The sequence below is a fragment of the Pelodiscus sinensis genome, chromosome 2 (assembly GCF_052426305.1).
Source record: "Pelodiscus sinensis isolate ZL-2025 chromosome 2, ASM5242630v1, whole genome shotgun sequence".
Taxonomy (NCBI): domain Eukaryota; kingdom Metazoa; phylum Chordata; order Testudines; family Trionychidae; genus Pelodiscus; species Pelodiscus sinensis.
In genome coordinates this window covers 133,081,075-133,099,079 of record NC_143053.1, presented here as the reverse complement: position 1 = coordinate 133,099,079, position 18,005 = coordinate 133,081,075, and the positions used below count along the sequence as shown (strand labels likewise).

The 18,005-nt window shown below is 47.9% G+C and overlaps 1 protein-coding gene across 3 annotated transcripts in view; it reads right to left on the bottom strand.

Moving 5' to 3' along the window:
* RETREG1 (reticulophagy regulator 1) overlaps positions 1–18,005 on the bottom strand; it is a 138,697-nt gene that overhangs the window by 27,921 nt on the left and 92,771 nt on the right. For all 3 annotated transcript variants that reach the window (XM_075921450.2, XM_014579878.4, XM_006135807.5), the window contains 2 exons: positions 10,368–10,494; positions 6,790–6,874 (listed from right to left, as the gene is read on the bottom strand). In XM_075921450.2, the coding sequence (XP_075777565.2) occupies positions 6,790–6,874; positions 10,368–10,494 (212 nt within the window). The remainder of the gene's footprint in view (positions 1–6,789; positions 6,875–10,367; positions 10,495–18,005) is intronic.

The following is an 18,005-nucleotide window of genomic DNA, read 5'->3' as shown; positions in this document are numbered from 1 at the left end:
AAGATAATGGGGTAAATAGGCCTGAGCTGACATTGAGTCTAGGTGAGCTCCAAATAACTCTATGTCCTGAACGGGTTTTAGAGTTGATTTTTGTTAGTTTATGAGAAGGTCTGCGAGATGGAACAGACGCCTGGTTTTGAATACCATGGTGGCCATCTCTTCATGAGATCAGCCTTTTATGAGGCAGCTGTCGAGGTATGGAAAGATCACAACGTCCTGCCATTGGAGGTAGGCCATAGCTACCACTAGGACCTTTGAGAAAACTCTGGGAGCAGAGGATAGGCCAAAGAGCAGGACCCTGTGCTGGAAGTGGTCTGTGCCTACTGTGAAATGAAGATAGTGTCTGTGTAATGGGGTGTATAGCCACATGAAAGTATGAGCCCTATAGGTCGAGGGCTGCGAACCAGTTCCCTTCATCCAGTACCAGAATAATTGTGGCTAGAGTGACCATCTTGAAATGTTGTTTGTGGAGAAATTTTTTAAATTTGCAGAGATTGAAGATTGTTCTTCAACCCCTTGTCCTTTTCTCAGTGAGAAAGTACTTTGAATAAAACCCCCTTTCCTGATACTAGTTAGGAACCCGTTCTACCACTCATAAATGCAGAAGTCATTTGGTTTCCTGTAATATGGGCTGGATATTTTTCAGGAGTCAGTGCTGTTTTTCTTGAACTTCTTGGAGAGGGACCTCCTGACTAGCAGTCACCCTTTTAAAAAGCTCCTGGAATTGCTTGAGATCATCAGCTGGGCATGGATCTGTAGGAATCACTACCTTGTCAGGAGACAAAGAGGAGTTATCTGTCGATTAAGTGTCTTGGGTCTGGGGGGCCAGGATCCTATTCTTGGATCTGGCCCACCTCCTCTTCTGATACCTCCGTCAGGAGAAGGTACAGGGTGGTGAGACTGGTGTATGTCTCTTCGCAAGCGTGGATGACGATGTGGAGAAGATGGTTACTTACCTGTAACAGTTGTTCTTCGAGATGTGTTGCTCATGCCCATTCGAATGAGGTGTGCGCGCACCATGTGCACGGTTCCCTGAGCGTTTTTTCCCCAGCGGTACCCGTTGGGCCGGAAGGTTGCCCCCTGAAGTGGCACCGCTATAACAAAGCATAAGTCAGTTCCTTCTTGCCGGAGGCTCCGAGAAAGGGGAGGTAAGTATTGTAGTAGGAGGACTCATGGAAAGTATGGCTAAGAGATCCTGAAGAATGGTGAAAAGATAATGGGGTAAATAGGCCTGAGCTGACATTGAGTCTAGGTGAGCTCCAAATAACATTGAATTGAATGGTCATAAGCAACACATCTCAAAGAAAGCGAAGTTACTCACCTTGGTGCAGTAACTGTAGTTCTTCGAGATAGTTCCCATGGGTACTCCACAGTAGATGCTGGGCTCGTCCCAGCGCCGCAGAATGGAGACTCTTCTATAGCAGTGTTCAGCCGGACCGCGCATGAGCGGCAACGTCTCGCAGCATGCACGCTCTTTTCTATGCTCGCGCTGTCTGGCCCCCGCCAGTTCCTCAAGGCCGCCTTGGAATCTGTGAGACAGAAGAAAGAGACAGAGACTCCGAAGCGGGGAGGAGGGCGGACAGTGGAGCATCCATGGGGACCATCTTGAAGAATGACAGTTACTGCACCGAGGTGAGTAACTTAGCTTTCTTCTTCGAGTGGAGTCCTCATGGGTGCTCTACAGTAAGTGACTGAGCAGCAGTACCCCCATGAGCAGGAAGGTGGAAATGGAGTCCCTACTTGTCCACTGATGAGAGTACCGCTGACACTACTGCAGCATTACCCATTAATGGGTAGCAGGTTTAAAACTAATAAAAGGAAGTTCTTCTTCACACAGCGTGTTGTCAACCTATGGAACTCCTTGCCAGAGGAAGCGGTGAAGGCTAGGACTATAATAGAGTTTAAAGAGAAGCTGGATAAATTCATGGAGGTTAGGTCCATAAAAGGCTATTAGCCAGGGGATAAAATGGTGTCCTTGGCCTCTGTTTGTCAGAGGCTGGAGAGGGATGGCAGGAGACAAATCGCTTGATCATTGTCTTCGGTCCACCCTCTCTGGGGCACCTGGTGTTGGCCACTGTCGGTAGACAGGATACTGGGCTAGATGGACCTTTGGTCTGACCCAGTACGGCCGTTCTTATGTTCTTATCTGAGAGCTATTTTTGTTGGATTGCGTAATATTTAACAAACGTACCATGGGATGACCAGGTGGCTGCCCTGCAAATGTCTTTCAGGGAAATGCCCTTGAGGAAGGTTGTTGACGCTGCCATTGCTCTTGTAGAATGTGCTTGGGGCTGTGTTGGAAGTGATAAGCCCTTGGTAGGCCTGGGTTATGCGCGTGGTTATGAGTTTAGAAATACACTGGGACAATAAAGGCTATCTCTTTAGCTCTTTATTTCCCAGCTAAAGAGATGATTAGGTGGTCTGTTTTCCTAAAAGATCTCGTGCCATCTATATAAAAGGCGAGGGCTCTATGGATGTCAAGTGTATGGAGAGATGTATCATGAAGTGAGGACTGATGCTTGGGATAAAAGGACGGCAGGATAATAGAGTCGTTGATATGAAAGGACGAACAAACTTTAGGTATAAATGCTGGATGAGGCCTTAGGACTACCCCATTTTTATTGAAGGTAGTGTACAGTGGTGTTGCCATAAGTGCTGATAACTCGCCGAATCTGCATACTGATGTAATTGCAAGAAGGAAGGCTACCTTCATAGTTAAGGTGCGCAAAGGTATGATGGCCAATGGTTTGAATGGTGATGTGGTTAAGGCCCCAAGAACAACGTTCCAAGAACATACTGGGGGAACAGGTTTACGAGGGGGGCTTAGGTTCACAAGGCCTTTCATGAATCTCTTGGTAGTTGAGTGGGCGAAAAGGGAGGTGTCTTCGATCAGTTTTCTGAAGGCAGAAATCACCGCTAGATGAACTCTGAGAGAAGCTGAGGTTAGGCCTGTGTGTTTTAGGTGTAGCAGGTAGTTGAGGACAAGGTGAAGTGGAGCAGAATATGGGACCAGCTGCTGTGTGGCACACCAGGAGGCGAACCTGCGCACATTTGAGAGGTAAGTATTTCTGGTTGTCTGCCTTCTACGGTGAATTAGTACGTTTTGAACCTGAGTAGAGCAGAGGGATTCAAAAGGGTTCAGCCAACTAGGAGCCATGAGGTGAGCCGCAAGGTATGTATTTGGAGGTGTTGCAGTGTCCCTTGGTTCTGAGTGAGGAGGTTCAGGAGGGTTGGTAGCTGATATGGTCTGCATGGTGACATGCATCAAAGGAAGGGGAACCAGTGCTGACGCGCCCATGCTGGTACTACCAGTATGATTGTGGCGCCATCCATTTTGATCTTCTGCAGAACTTTGGGAATGAGAATTGTAGGTGGGAAAGCATAGAGGAGAGGTCTGCTCCAGTTGAGGAGAAATGCATCGTCTAGGGAGCCCGGGCCGTGTCCAGCTCTAGAACAGTACTTCTGGCATTTGCTGTTCTGACACGTGGCAAAAAGATCTATTAGGGGAGTGGCCCAGCGTCGGAAAAGAATATGGAGGACTCCATCGTGCAATTCCCACTTGTGCTCTAGAGCAAAATGTCTGCTGAGGAAGTCTGCATGAATGTTCATGATGCCAGGCAAGTAAGATGCCACAGGTGTTATGCCGTGGCGAATGCACTAGTTCCAAAAGCAGATTGCTTCCGTGCAGAGGGAGCAGGAGCGGGCTCCACCTTGGCAGTTCACATAATACATTGAGGTGATGTTGTCTGTGAAGATTCTTACCAAGGTATTGCGGATGTAACTGAGGAAATATCTCAGTTATGTGGAGTCGTGTCTCGGAAAGTGACCAGTGGCCCTGGATTGAAATTTTGTTCAAGTGTGCTCCACACCCCAGAAGGGAGGCGTCGGTGGTGATGTGACACGAGGGTTGTTGTGAGTGGAAGGGCATGCCTGCAAGAAGATTCATGTAGTTTGTCCACCAATGGAGAGCTTGGATAACAGACGGCAGAGGGGTCACTGATCTGTAGAGGTCGTGCTTTGTGCGGTTGTATACGGACGCTAGCCAATACTGAAGGCTGTGAAAGTGTAGTCTGGCATAGCAGACCACGTAAGTTGTAGCAACCATGTGACCCATGGGTTTTAAACAAGTGAGTATCTGGATGGACGGACGGATTGTCTCAAACAACTTCTATGAGGTCTTGGATGGCCTGGAACATCTGGATGGGTAAGTATGCTCTTGCGGCGATTGCATCTATGCGGGCACCGATGAGCCCAAGAATCCATCATTGGCATCGATGGAGAAGCCAACCTCACATCCAGGGAGGATGAGGAGTACTCGTGTACCATCGAGTCCTCATACTCCTGAGGTTGCTCAGAGGCCTGGAATGGAGACAGGTAGCTCGGAGGGCCCTGATCAACAAGGGGAATCCTTTGAGGTTGACATCGCCTTGCCTGGTGCCAATCATCAGGGCAGCAGCGTGGGTGATGGCAGCACCTGAGGCCCATAGCGCCAGGAGCCCACAATGGATGGGGCATTCTCCTGCACCTGATGGTAGGCCCATAGGCTCCAGAAAGGCCACTGGTCCAAGAGTTGCCGCTGAGGCGGTTATGTCTACTTCACTGATTGGCCCAAGGTGCTTCAGTGGCACAAGCAGTGCTGGGAGCTGGAACAGTGCCGGGAGCTGGAGTGGCACCAAAACTGGGGGCAGTGCAGCAGTGTGAGGCCAAGGACTGGGACTACACCAACTCCACATCATAGTCCGAAGAGTACTCGGACTCCAACCATGGCAGTGCTGAAGATGGGCCCAATGAACAGTGCTGGGAGGAGTGATGGACCATTGGCGCCGGCTTGTGCCAGTGCTGGACAGGCTGCAGTGGCATCAGGTGCTCCTGTGTCGCAGGTTGTGCTGCTGGGATAGGGATGCTGGAAGATGAGCGCTCCCTTGACTTTCAAGGAGAGCCAGTGACACAGCCAGTGCTGGTACAGGCGTCTATGTGTTGCTGCCCGGCCTGAGGTCTTTGGCAAAGAAGGAGCAGGTTATTATTTCAATGATCATCTGCCTAGGTCTGGTGCTGACATCTCAGTATGTGCATGGGACTGATCATGATGCGCCAAGGACTGTGAAGGTGTGCTCAAAGTCAATTCCATTAGATCTTGTGTTGCTTCAAAAGCGTCCAGCGTGGAGGGCTGATTAACGAGCACCAGCTCGTCCTCAGGGCTACACTCCTTGGCCGGGCTCAACTGGCCGCGTATGGGCCCAGGAGCAGCAGGCCTTGATGCTAATGCCAGTGCATCAGGGTGTCCTGACTGGGGGCACACCACGGGCACATGACAAGGTGGCCATCTGCCCCTCTCTCCTTCTTCCAGGGCAGAATGGTGATTGAGAACGGAGCTAGGTAGAAGCGCGTCTTGATCCCGTCAAGGCCCCAGAGGAACTCAGCGCCTCCACACCAACGCTGGTGTGCAGTGGGAGTCGGGTGCCATGGCCGGTACTGATTGGAGCGCTGACACTATCAGGAGTATTTTCAGGTGCAAGTCTCTCTCTCGCTGAATCTGAGGCTTAAAACTACAGCAAATATTGCAGTTTGCCAGGATGTGAGCTTCATTCAGACACTTCAGGCAGAAGTTGTGCATGTCCCCACAGGGCATAGGCTTAGCACAGTCCACACTGGGCCTAAAGCTGTGAGGCCTTGGCATGCCCCAGATGCGGAATGGAGCGCACTGGGTGAACCTTGACCCAACACTAACACTATCTATGAAGACATCTACGATCTATAAATATATAACAACAACTTAATAACAGACTAACAGGGAAAGCAATTTGGAGAACCATGGACTCAACTAAGTGCTAAACTGTGAATACCACTGGGACCACACTAGCAAGCAACCAAGATAAGAGCTCCAACAATTGTCACAGGTGGGAAAAAGGAACTGAGGGGTGGAGGGCTAGCAGGAGTAAATATGTGCCGCTCTAGTGGCGCCACTCCAGGAGGCTCCCCTGCTGGCCCATCGGGTACTGCTACTGAAAGTCTCCAATAATCTGTGCATGCAGTGCACACACATCTACATACAATGGTCATGAGCATGCACTTGAAGAAAACCTGCATTTATTTAGTTTGGAAAAGAGAAGACCAAGAGGGGACGTGATAGCCACTTTAAAGTACCTAAAAGTGTGTTACAAGAAGGAGGAAGAAAAAATGTTCCCCTTGAGCTCTGATGATAGGACAAGAAACACTGGGCTTCAATTGCAGTAAAGGAGGTTTAGGTTGGACGTTAGGAAAAGCTTCCTAAATATCAGAGTAGTTAAAAACTGGAATAAATTGCCTAGGGAGGTTGTGGAATCTCCATCATTGGAGATATTTAAGGACAGGATAGATAAACATCTGTCAAGGATGATCTAGATGATGCTTAGTCCTGCCATGAGGGAAGAGGACTGGACTTGATCACCTCTCAAGGTCCCTTCCAATTCTAGTGGTCTATGATTTTATGATACTTACACCAAATGACTAAGTGTTTGCAGAAGTTCTAACAGAAAATGTGTTATGGTAGCATTTATTTTTATTCATAATCATGTTTTATTTTGGCATAAACATGTGCCTGTCTACATCACTATCTGAAAGAGACTATAGTGTTGTGCAAATGTTTCACCAGAACTTTAACTAACAAACTTAACCTGATTGTCATACAAAACCATCATTGGTCAAGATCCATATACAGAGCTATTTTTTAAAACAGACTGCATGTTACACTGCATAATGAACATACAACATGCATATGACATGGCTAAAAAAGAAAAAGACTATACTTACATAGAAAGTAGGAAAGTACAACTCCTGGAATGTAACTACCCACGATAGTGAAAAAAGTACACAAACTGCAGATCAAAAGGCAGAACTGAAAACAGAAGAGATCAGAGATGACAGTTAAAATGTCTATTACTATGACATTTAATATTTATACTTTATTATACAAACAGTTCCCAAGCAGGCTAATAATCTAGTCTAAAAGGACAAAATTGGAGATTTTTTCAATTATAATTTCAATACAAGTATTAAAGTAAACGTTAAATAAAATATTTTTCAGAGATTAGGCTATGTCTCAGGTGGTATAAAAATAAGGTTTCTTCCTTCCTCCTTCGTTCCTTCCGTTAATTACCTTCTGGTCATCACCATTGATAAAAGCTGGATACAGTGAATACAATGGTTTAGATCAGGCCTGCACACCTCGGAAAGCGGCGAGGGCCAAATTACTCCAAAGAAAACAGCTGCGGGCCGCAAGTAATGCTGCCATATCCTCTCCCAAAAAATACCGAAAACGCAGGCTAAAAATTTTTGTCAAGCCAAAAAAGAAAAACAAGAAAACCCACCATGCGTGTCAAGATTTTGTTGAATAAATTCACACACAAGGGAAAGACTCACAGTCACACACAAAGAAAAGAAATAACTGATACACGTTATAATATCGATGGGGCGTAGATTTTATCAGTTGGCGAGCTGTGATGGGGCAGGGCCACCCCGTGGCGGTGAGGGCGACCCGCCCCACACTCCAACAATGCTGACCCCCGTGCTGCACGGGGAGCACGGCGTTCTGACAGCGGTCTGCGCTGCGTAAGCAGCTGCTCAGCCGAGAGGCATGCAGGGGGGCCGAGTCCTGGGATGGGAGCTGGAAGTGGGGGCAGGGCCGCACACAGGCGTAGGGTGGGGCCAGAGCATGCGTACGTCCCTGATGTCAGGGGGAGAGGCACAAGAGAGTGCCACATTCAAAAGGGGAGTAGAGGAGAGTGGAAGAGAGGAGGGAGGCAGAGGAGAGTGAAAGTTATTTCCGAAAGTCGTCACAGGCCACACAGTGAGCCCCTTCGGGCTGCATGCAGCCCGCAGGCCGTATGTTGTGCGAGCCTGGTTTAGATCACCATATTCAAAAGCAATTTGAAAACTACAATTTGGTTGGATTTTTTTAAGACTTGGGGCTGATTTTGATGATCATGAAAGGAAGGCACTGACAAGGTCTAGCTAAAACTAGATATAGTTACATCTTATACAGCGCTAAACCTGGGCACTTGTCAACACTATATAGTGTAGGTGTGGTCAATCATTTTTTATGAGATTTTTGAAGAGTTTAGAAAGTGGTCAAGGGCTGCACTCTTCCATGGTATCAATGGAGAAGGAGTGGGGTTTGAGATGGAGGTTGGGTAAAGTAATGAGGTACAGGAGGGGCCATGGGATCTGGTAGGGAGTTTGGGTAAAGGGAACTGTTGTGACCTGGGGCAGAGGCTTGGAGGGAGGGAGGGATGCCAAAGGCAGACTTTGACCAGGAGATCTACCTGGGTTTCTCCTGGGCAGTAGACCAGCAGATTTCTCAGGCAGGCTCCCTGTCTGCCCTGCCCCTGCCCCTGCCGACCGGGCCACGTGAACAGTGATGAGCCTAACGGAGTAATGGAAAGGACTGCTTTGTGTGTTGCCTATTCTAGAAACAGGCAGCTCCCATTGGCCAGAAGCCAGTCAACAGGATTGTGCTGGGAGCAGAGGCAGAGTGCGTAGGCTCTTCTCCCTAATAAATAAATAAATGGAGATTGCCTATCTCCTAGAAACTGGAAGGGACCTTGAAGGGTCATCAAGTCCAGTCCCCTGCCTTTCACAGCAGGACCAAGTACCATCCCTGACAATTTTTGCTCCAAATCCCTAAATGGCCTCTGCAAGAATTGAACTCACAACCCTAGGTTTAGCAGGCCAGTGCTCAAACCACTGAGCTATCCCTCCTACCCTAGGCTTGTAGCTGTTCAAAGACAAACAGGGGCCCACAGCCTCTTTTCTGAGTGAACTGAGGTGGGCAGGGCAGGTTAGATCCAGAGGCTGGGCTGGTTGGATCCAGCGCACTGGCTGTATTATGCCCGGCTCTGATAGCCCAGTTACTGCTCCATAGGTTAACTGAATTTTACAAATTGGAATGTATCCTCCCCCAAACTAAAGCACTTATTTTTAGAAAATTGAGAATTTACAAGCCTGTTAATTAATTTTATCTCCTCATTTAATTAAGAAGGAGAAGCACCCAATATCAGATCATATTTAATCTCTTATGCTCTTAACAACAATATAGTGCCATTGTCAGAGAAAGGGGAGGAGGAAAAATTGAATGTACCTTTAAAATCAGTTTTGGCTAAATTGAGCCCTCAAAAACTAAAATATACTAAATATACTCAAAAGGTACTGCATGTTTGCCTTTTGCCCACTGGAGACCACTGTGGTGCCAGAACAAATGGTTGTGTTCATGCTGCTGACTGTTCTGGTACCACAGCAGCCTCTGGTGGGTGAAATAAGAAACAGTAGCACTTCTTAGGCAGAATGTATTTTTTGAGGAAAAAGTTCTGTGGGATGCAAATTCTGCATGTGAACAGTTGAGCAAAATTACCCCAGCAATATTTAATGACAGATGTGACAATGTACCAGGACCTTTTGGCCTTCTGCTGGAGGCCCCACTGCTTTGCTGCACCTTGCCCGAGGAAGGAGCAACATGCAAGGAAAAGACAAATGAAGATGGGCCTTCCAGGCCTACTTAAAGAGGCCTCTTGGAAGCAGCCATTTTGAAAACTAGAAAGATCTGGTCCTCCACTGACTAGAAGGTATAGTAACAACCTAAGCCCAGCAGGCTCAGATAATATTTTGTGCAGAGCCTTAGTAGGGCAGTCGCTGGGTGGGAAAGTTTTCGTTTGTGGCCAAGGGAGTCTGAGGACTAGCCAGGGTACAATTCAGGCCCCACTTGCATCGCTGAATTAGCAGGGAAAACTGAACTTGAAAATTTTGGCCCTGAAATATTGATAAAGATAAAGGGGCCAGATGAGAAGTAACAGCAATACATTTAACTGAATAGTATGTGGTAGCTGTTTAAAGGGTCTCTAGTAATGTGGTGAGTTCAAGTTCCCTCACCAATAAAACGGCATAAACTCTGAAAATGAGAAGAGTGGGGGAAAGAAGACTAACTTAAGCCCCAAGAAGGGGACAAGTCCTTCTTGGAAGCTTGAGCAAAGGGATGAACTTAAAGGGCCAAAAGCACGAGGGTGGACAGACTGTTCTGTTGGACACTTGTTCATTCTGACTGTGTGACCTGGCTGGAAGGCCAAGACAAAGAAGACTGGCAATAATTTTTACAGATGGGTCACTAATAGAAGATAGGATACTTGGCTAGATGGACCTTTGATCTGACCACTGCACCAATTCTGGTGTTACACAGTGGCTGGCTGAGAGTCCAGCAGCTATGTGGGGGAGGGAGGGAACTCTGCTGCCATAAACTTTTCTCTTTGGCGACATTTCTTCTACATGGATCCAGTTTGCTGAGATATAACACTTCCTGATAAAACAGGATACAAATATTGATTTTACTTTTTTGAACTTACCTTGCCAGGGTTTTTCTCTTTGAAATGTGACATTTCTTGAAGAAATACAAATAAATTCACCAATGCATCTGCAATACATTGGTTTATTCTGGGCCTGTAGTCAGGTTTGGAATTAATGACCTCCCAGCTGAATATAGAAAAAGAAAAATTTTAATTACAAAAAAACAGAGAAAGTATTACCCTGAATGGAATATTTTGCTCACATTATGAATATTTCATATTATATCTGAAAAAAGCTAAACAGAACCTGAACATTTTGAAAACTGATGTCTTTGATTTGTCCTACTGCTACTCCATAGAAATCTACAGTGCTTATTTTCTAGTTAATGAATTACAAAACAATCTCATTAAGTCTCCTTGCCAAGTGAGGTACAAGTCAAGAATATTTAAATATTGTTATATTGTTAAATATTAAATATATAATCACAGTATTTTCTTGTGTACAAACCACTCAATTTAAAGATTACAAGGTGGCAAGCACCAATCATATCATCAAACTATTTTCTACAGGTTTTAACTCTGGACGTTCTTTCTTAGCATGTTTGCAAACCACCACTCTATTTACCCAGTTACATTCTTCTCCCGCCTCCCCCCATCCTTTGTCTGCCTTGTCTATTTAGATTTAAACTCAGAGAGGAGGTATTATTGTCTCCTATTTTATATTAGTATTGTGCACAATGAAACCTCAATCTTGCTAGAGTCTTTTGGGTGATATTGGAAGACAAGCAATTAATAACAGTTGGACATGATGATGAAAAGCCCGAGCAAAACATTTTGGAAAACACTAGATACAGGTACAATTGTCAAACACATGCAGGTTACTTGACTTCTGAATATTTCCAATGTTTGGCTGTGTTTTCCAAAATCAAATCTTTTTTTTTTTTTTTTTTTTTTTTGGAATAATGAACTACTTGTACTCTTGGTTATAACCAGAGCTTGACAAACCACAGCGAGATCTACTCGCCAGCCCTGCACTGCGCATGCAAACAGGGGCAAACGGAGCAACCAACAGAAATTTACTCGCCATGGGCGAGTAGAAACAGCTGTTTGTCGAGCTCTGGTTATAACAATACTTAACACTCTTAGCTGGGGACCACATCAGTGATGTTGTTTTTTGTTGTTGTTTTGAGTCTCACTTTTGTGCAGTCCCTGATTTTTCTGTGGGTCAGTGGCCTCTGACCCAAAAAAAGTTCTTTGAGTGCTTGCTCATGTCCATTCCACATAGATATGTGCATGCCATATACAGATTGTTAGAGAGTTTTCCCTTAATAGTGCCCATTGGGTCAGCAGGGGTATCCCCTGGAGTGACACCACTATAGTAGCACATATATACCCCCTGCTGGCTCTCCACCCCTCAGTTCCTTGTTATTGCTCCTGACGGTTGTTGGAGCTCTGCTCTCACTTGTTTGCAAGCGGGCTCCCAGTGGTATTTGCAGTTAGTTAGCACCTAGCTGAGTTTCATTGTTCTCCAAGTTGCTTTCCCTGTCAGTGTGTTATTAAGTCATTGCTTTATCTGTATAGTTAGTGTTCATGTTGTGCACCGTCCTGCCCCTGGTGCATGCCAGGGCTTCACAGCTATAAGCCCTTTGCAGGCTCTGCTAAGCCTATGTGATTTTTGCCTGAAGTGTCTGGATGAAGCTCACATCCCGGCAAGCTGAAAGATTTGCTGTAGTTTTAAGTCACAGACCCAGCAAGAGAGAGACTCGTGCCTGAAAATACTCCTGATGGAGTCAGCGTTCCAACTGGCCATGGCACTGGAGTCCCGTAGCACACTGTAGCATGAGGCACTGGGTTCCTCTATGGCCTTAATGAGATGCCCTTCTACCTGGAACTGTTCTCAAATACTTGTGCCCCGTAAGAAGAGGATGGAAAAAGGCAGATCACCACCTTGGCACGCGTCCGTGGTGCACCCCCCAGTCAGGGCACCCTGTTGCAGTGGTGCTGGCCACAAAGCCTGCTGCTCCTGGGCCCACGAGTGGCCAACTGAGCACAGCCCAGGAGCATAGCCCAGAGGAGGAGCTGGTGTTCACTGATCAGCTCTCCATTCAGGACACTTTTGAGATGGCATGAGAGCTGATACAATTGACTTCAAGCTTGCCTTCACTGCCCTTGGTGCACCATGATCGGTCCCATGCCCGCAATGAGACGTCGGCACAGGACCCGGGCAGATGATCATTAAGACTGGCAACAGCTGCATCTTCAACAAAAGCCTCAGGCCAGCAGCACATATGGTGTTGCATTCGCCAGTGCACACATTGAGGCCAGTAACAGCACTGACAGTGGCCATGGCACTGGCAGTGAGGCACTCCTGGGACTCAAGGAAGAGCACAATTTCCAGGACCCCTAATCTGGTGGTGTAACTTGCAGCACCAGAGCACTTGATGACATGCCACCTATCTAGCACCCAGGCAATCTGGCGGCAATGGTCCATTGTTCCTCGCAGAACAGCTCAGCGGCCCCATTCTTGGCACCGCCATGCTCTCTGATGAGGAGTTGGTGCGATCCTGGGCTTCGGCCTCACACTCCTGGTGCCACTGGTGGTTTCTGCACTGCTCCAGATCCCGGCAACAGTTCCAGGTCCTGGCATTGTTCCTGCTTACAGCACTTCTCACACCGCCACAGTGCCTTGGGCCAATTGGAGCAGCAGACCTGGCCACCTCAAAGGCAACATCCGGACCAGTGACCTTTATGGACCCCGTGGGTCTCTCAACAAGTGTAGAGGAATGCCCCATCCACTGCGGGCTCCTTGTGTTCGGGACCTGCCCTTGGTCATGCCACTGCCCCGATCACTGGCACTGGACATGGGGACGTCAAACTGGAGGAATTCCACTAGGCCCTCGCTGGAAAGGGCTAGAGATCAGGGCCCTCTAAGCCACTGCACTCCATCCTAGGCTTCAGAGTGACCTCAGGGCATGAGGACTTGATGGTACGTGAGTATTCGTCATCCTCCCTGGATGAGGCCCTGGGGTTGACTTCTCCATCAATGGCAACAATGGATTCTCAAGCTCACCAGGACCTTCTCAAGAGTCTGGCACAGTCTAGCATGCAGCTTGAGCAGGTGCTATAGGATTTCAACCTGATGGTGGACATTCTCAACTTTGAGGCCTGGTTTTGTGTGGTCCTACCCTTGAACAAGATGATGGGCAAAATTACAAAAGCCCTCCGGCAGACACCTTTCTCCATGCTGCCCATGGATAAGAAGGCTGACCGGTGGTACTTTTTCCCCACAGGCAGGGCATAAACACCTGTTTTCACAGCCATGACCAGGCTTGACTGTGGTGCAGACTACTAACAAGTGCAACTGTGTAGCCAGACAGGAACCCCCCTTGTAACATCCATTTTTGCTTGCCTGGAGCATACAGGGCACACAGAGCAGAAGGCCCAGGCTGCTGTGACCATGAATGGCTGTAAACAGAGATATGCCAATTGCTGACCAAGAGGCTGCCAAGGAGTGCCCTTGACTCAAACCCATATTGATACGAACACACATCCATCCACGGGGGGAGGAATCTCTCGCCCAGTAAAAAAATGTCTAGTACTCACAATTTAGTTATCTCTCTTGCAAGTGTAAATTAATTTGAAACTTGCTTGTAAGAACTGGCGCCACAAAATGGACCAGTAGAATTTGGCCTCTTAGATAAGAAAGAGGATACAGGCCCCCAGGGGTATATAGACGGGTCCAGCAGCACATTTTCTCTGAGTGTCAATCTACCATCTGTCTGCTGGTCGGGTTAGGTGTTTGATCTCCCGAGGTTCCAGAGGGGACGCCCACCCCGTATTTGTCTTTCCTAGGAATTGAGAGACTGGCCCTGGCCTGACACGCTGGAGTCGAGAGGCACAGAAAGGGGTAAAAATTGTACCTGGATGTGGTCCTTTGCTTAAGTATATATATACATAGTGTTAGAGCTCTTTAAAGATTAAGCTGTCATTTGGTGCCATTATTTCTATGTTCTATCTTTACCTTTTTCCTGTGATCATTTTTAAGACATATATATTTGCTAGCATTTAAGAAATAGAGCAATAGCCATTGTAACCATATGCTTTTATAAGTCTTTTAATAAACCTGTAACTGTTTAAGCTTTAACCTGAACTCCTCCAGTTGCTATAACAGAACCAAGCACAATTTAAAAGAACTTCAGCCGGTCATAAAGGGACAGACATAGGGAAAGCTTGGGCGTTTGGATCTGTGTCACTCCCAGGTGACAAGAGCCTTTCCTAGCCTGCCCGCTGCGAAGGAACCCCTGTGTTCTAGCAGCTAAAATCTAAGGTGTAATAAGCTCTTCCTATATAACGGGGCGTCTGTTGGCCTGCTGGCCACCCTCTGCGATGGGACCCCGGTCCTAGCAGTAAAGACACGGACGTTAAACCTTGTATCGGAAACACACACACACACACACACACACTGCCCTGACCGTCGGCTGACAAATTGCCAGGGTCAACCCGGGCCTATCCCCAAGAATAGGAAGGCCAAGCAGTCAGACCTCTTGGGTCATAATACCTATACTTCTGTGGCTCTTCTACTCAGTATTGCCAACCAAAAGGTGCTCCTGAGCTGATATGCTTTCAATTCGTGGGCAGTGATGGACGAATTTAGGGAGCTGTTGCCCCAGGACTCCAGGCAGGAGTACAAAAGCAAGGGTCATGTCCCGAGCAGCAGTCCACATTGCCTCGGATGCTGCAGATGCAGCGTCCTGTATTATGGTGGCCAATCTTGTCTTACAGAGGGGAACCTGGCTTCAAATGTCTGGAATCCCATCAGAGATCCAGAACACTATTCAGGATCTGCCATTCAAGAGGGCAGGCCTGTTTTCCAAGCACAGAGACACTAGCTTTCACAGGCTGAAAGGCACTAGGGCAACCATTAAATCGCACAGCATCCATACCCCAGCCCTGTAGAGATGCTTTCTCTCGAGAGCCCCCTCCTATCTATTCCAGCAGGGAATCAGGCCAGACTTCTCAAGGTGCAGGGGCTGCAACAATAACAGAAATGGCAGGTGTCTGTCCTGCTCCTCATCTGATAGAGGGGCAGGCCCCACAAACAAGCCCCAGCACCCCAGGCTGAGTCTTTGAAAGTTCAAGCAGGGACAGCATACCAGCCACAGGTCAGTGACCCTTTGCCAACAATTTATCCCCTTTCACGGCAGACTGCTATGTCCTGGGCACAGTGCAAAGTGGATACTTCATCCCATTCCACTCCAATCCCCTGCCCGCCCACTTTGTCCCTCTTCAGGGACCCTTCTCACAAATATCTGCTAAGGTTAGAGGTGCAACAGCTCTTTGATCTGGGGCTGTGGAAGAGGTTCCATCAGGCCTCAGAGGCAGGGGGTTCTACTCCCGTTATTTCTTGATCCAGAAGGTCAAGAGCAGTTTTCATCCTGGACTTGAGGGGCCTCAATGCCTTTATAGTCAAGTCAATGTTGGCCTTGATCATTCCATCCCTAGCCCCAGGGGACTAGTATGCTGCCTTCAATATCAAAGATGCTTATTTCTGTATTTTGATTGCACCTCCTCACAGGTGCTTCCTATGATTCATAGTGGGTCAGGATCATCATCAATTTATGGCCCTCCCCTTTGGCCTTCCTATGGTATTCACAAAACATATGGCAGTTGTCACGTTCCTGTGGAAAAGGTGGGTCCAGGTTTACCCATACATGGATGACTGGCTCATAAAGGCTTCCTTCCCTGCCCAGGTTTTGAAATATATAAACCTTGTCAGGGAGACCTCTCTCAGAGTGGGCCTCATCTTAAATGAGGTCAAATCCACTCTGACCCCCATCCAAAGGATAGAATTCGTAGAGGCCTGTCTGGACCTGATACGGACTAGAGTCTCCTCACCCGTGGCTCGCTTCCTGGTGATAAAGGAGGCCGTTCTGTGGCTCCAGTCATTTTTCCATCACCTCAGCCCTGTGTTTCATGAGGATGCTATGATTCATGGTGGCATACACCCTTGTGATGCTACTTGCCAGGCTCAGGATGTGACGGCGCCACCTCTGGCTGGCGCAGGTCCACAACCCAGCATGTCAGCCATTTGATACCATGGTGACAGTGCCCGTTGACATGTTGAGGTCCCTTGACTGGTGGCTGTGCGAGGAGGTGGTCTGTAAAAGGAAGCCATTCCACAGCCCTTCCCTGTCCATCCAGTGGTGACCGACACTTCTGACACAGGCTAAAGAGCCCACCTTGGGGAACTACAAACTCAAGCTATGTCGTCATCCAAAGATCTCTCCCTCCATATCAACATTATGGAGTTGAGGACTATTCACCTCATGTGGACTGTTTTCCTGCCACAGCTTTGAAACAAGAGTGTTTCGATCTTGACGGACAACACGGCAGCAATGTTTTATAGAAGCAGACAGAATGGTGCTTGCTCTTATCCCCTGTGCCAGGAAGTCCTCCTCCTGTGGGAGTTCTTTGTTACTTACAACATGCACCTTGTGGCCTCTTACCTCCCCATGGCCAGAATGCATTGGCGGATCACCTCAGCAGGTCCTTCGAGGGGCACAAGTGGTCCCTCAAGATGGATATGGCTCTGTCCATCTTCCGCACATGCGGGTTTTCCCTCTTGGATCTGTTTGCAAATCAAGGCGACAGGAAGTGCTCCTGCATTTGCTCCCTCTTCAACCACAGTCTGGGGTCTCTGGGGATGCTCTCTTGGTTCCCTGGCCTTGGGCCTGCTGTATGCCTACTCTCCATTCCCTGTGATTCAAAAGATTATCCTCTGGGTCAGGGATTTCCATGCCTCCATACCAACATTGGTACTATGCCAATGCCCCACCAGCATTGGTTCCTGGCCCTGTTCAATCTCTGAGTGCAGTGGCTCCTGGCCTTATCCCCTGTAACCAGACCAGATCTCTCAGGATTTCAGCAGGCTTTGCAACCCAAAATCTCCTGTCGCTGCACCTCATAATTTGGTATCTCTGTGGCTGGCCACCATGGAGAAGCAGTGCGGAATGAGTTTCGGTGGTCCTTTTGGAGAGTCATAAACCACCTACAAGGGCCTCTTACCTGGCAAGGTGGAGGCGCTTTGTCCTTTGGCTGGGGGACAAGGGGAATCACTTCCTTAAGGAGCTGGACAGGGTAGACCCTTAGATACGTAAGCCCCTGCCCCCCTGGGACCTTAACCTAGTGCTCACTAGGCTCATGACCCCTCTCTTTGAGCCGCTGGCAACGTGCTCTCTTTGCATCTCTCCTGGAAGGTGTCTTTCCTCTTGGTCATCACCTCCTCCGGGCAGGTCTTGGAAGTGTGGGCATTAACAGTGCACCCTTCATATACAGTCAAGGACAAAGTTAGACTTTGCCCCCATCCTGCATTTTTGCCCGAGGGGGAGAAGTGTAAACTTGTCTTAGAAATATATCCTGATTAACCCTCCGTACATGGTCATTTTCAAAGTTTTTTTCAATCTGAATCCTTATGGTTCTGGGAACGGGCAGGCTCTACACACCTTAGATGTTAGGTAAGCTGTAGCTTTTTATTTGGATAGGACAAAATCTTTTTGTAAGTCCCCCCCCAATTATTTGTGTCAATAGCTGACAGGATGTAGGGCTTGCCGGTGTCAGCCCAGCTTATTTCGTCTTGGATCACTTCCTGTATCAGGGTGTGCTATGAGCTGGCACATATGCCAGCTCTGCTCATCAGGG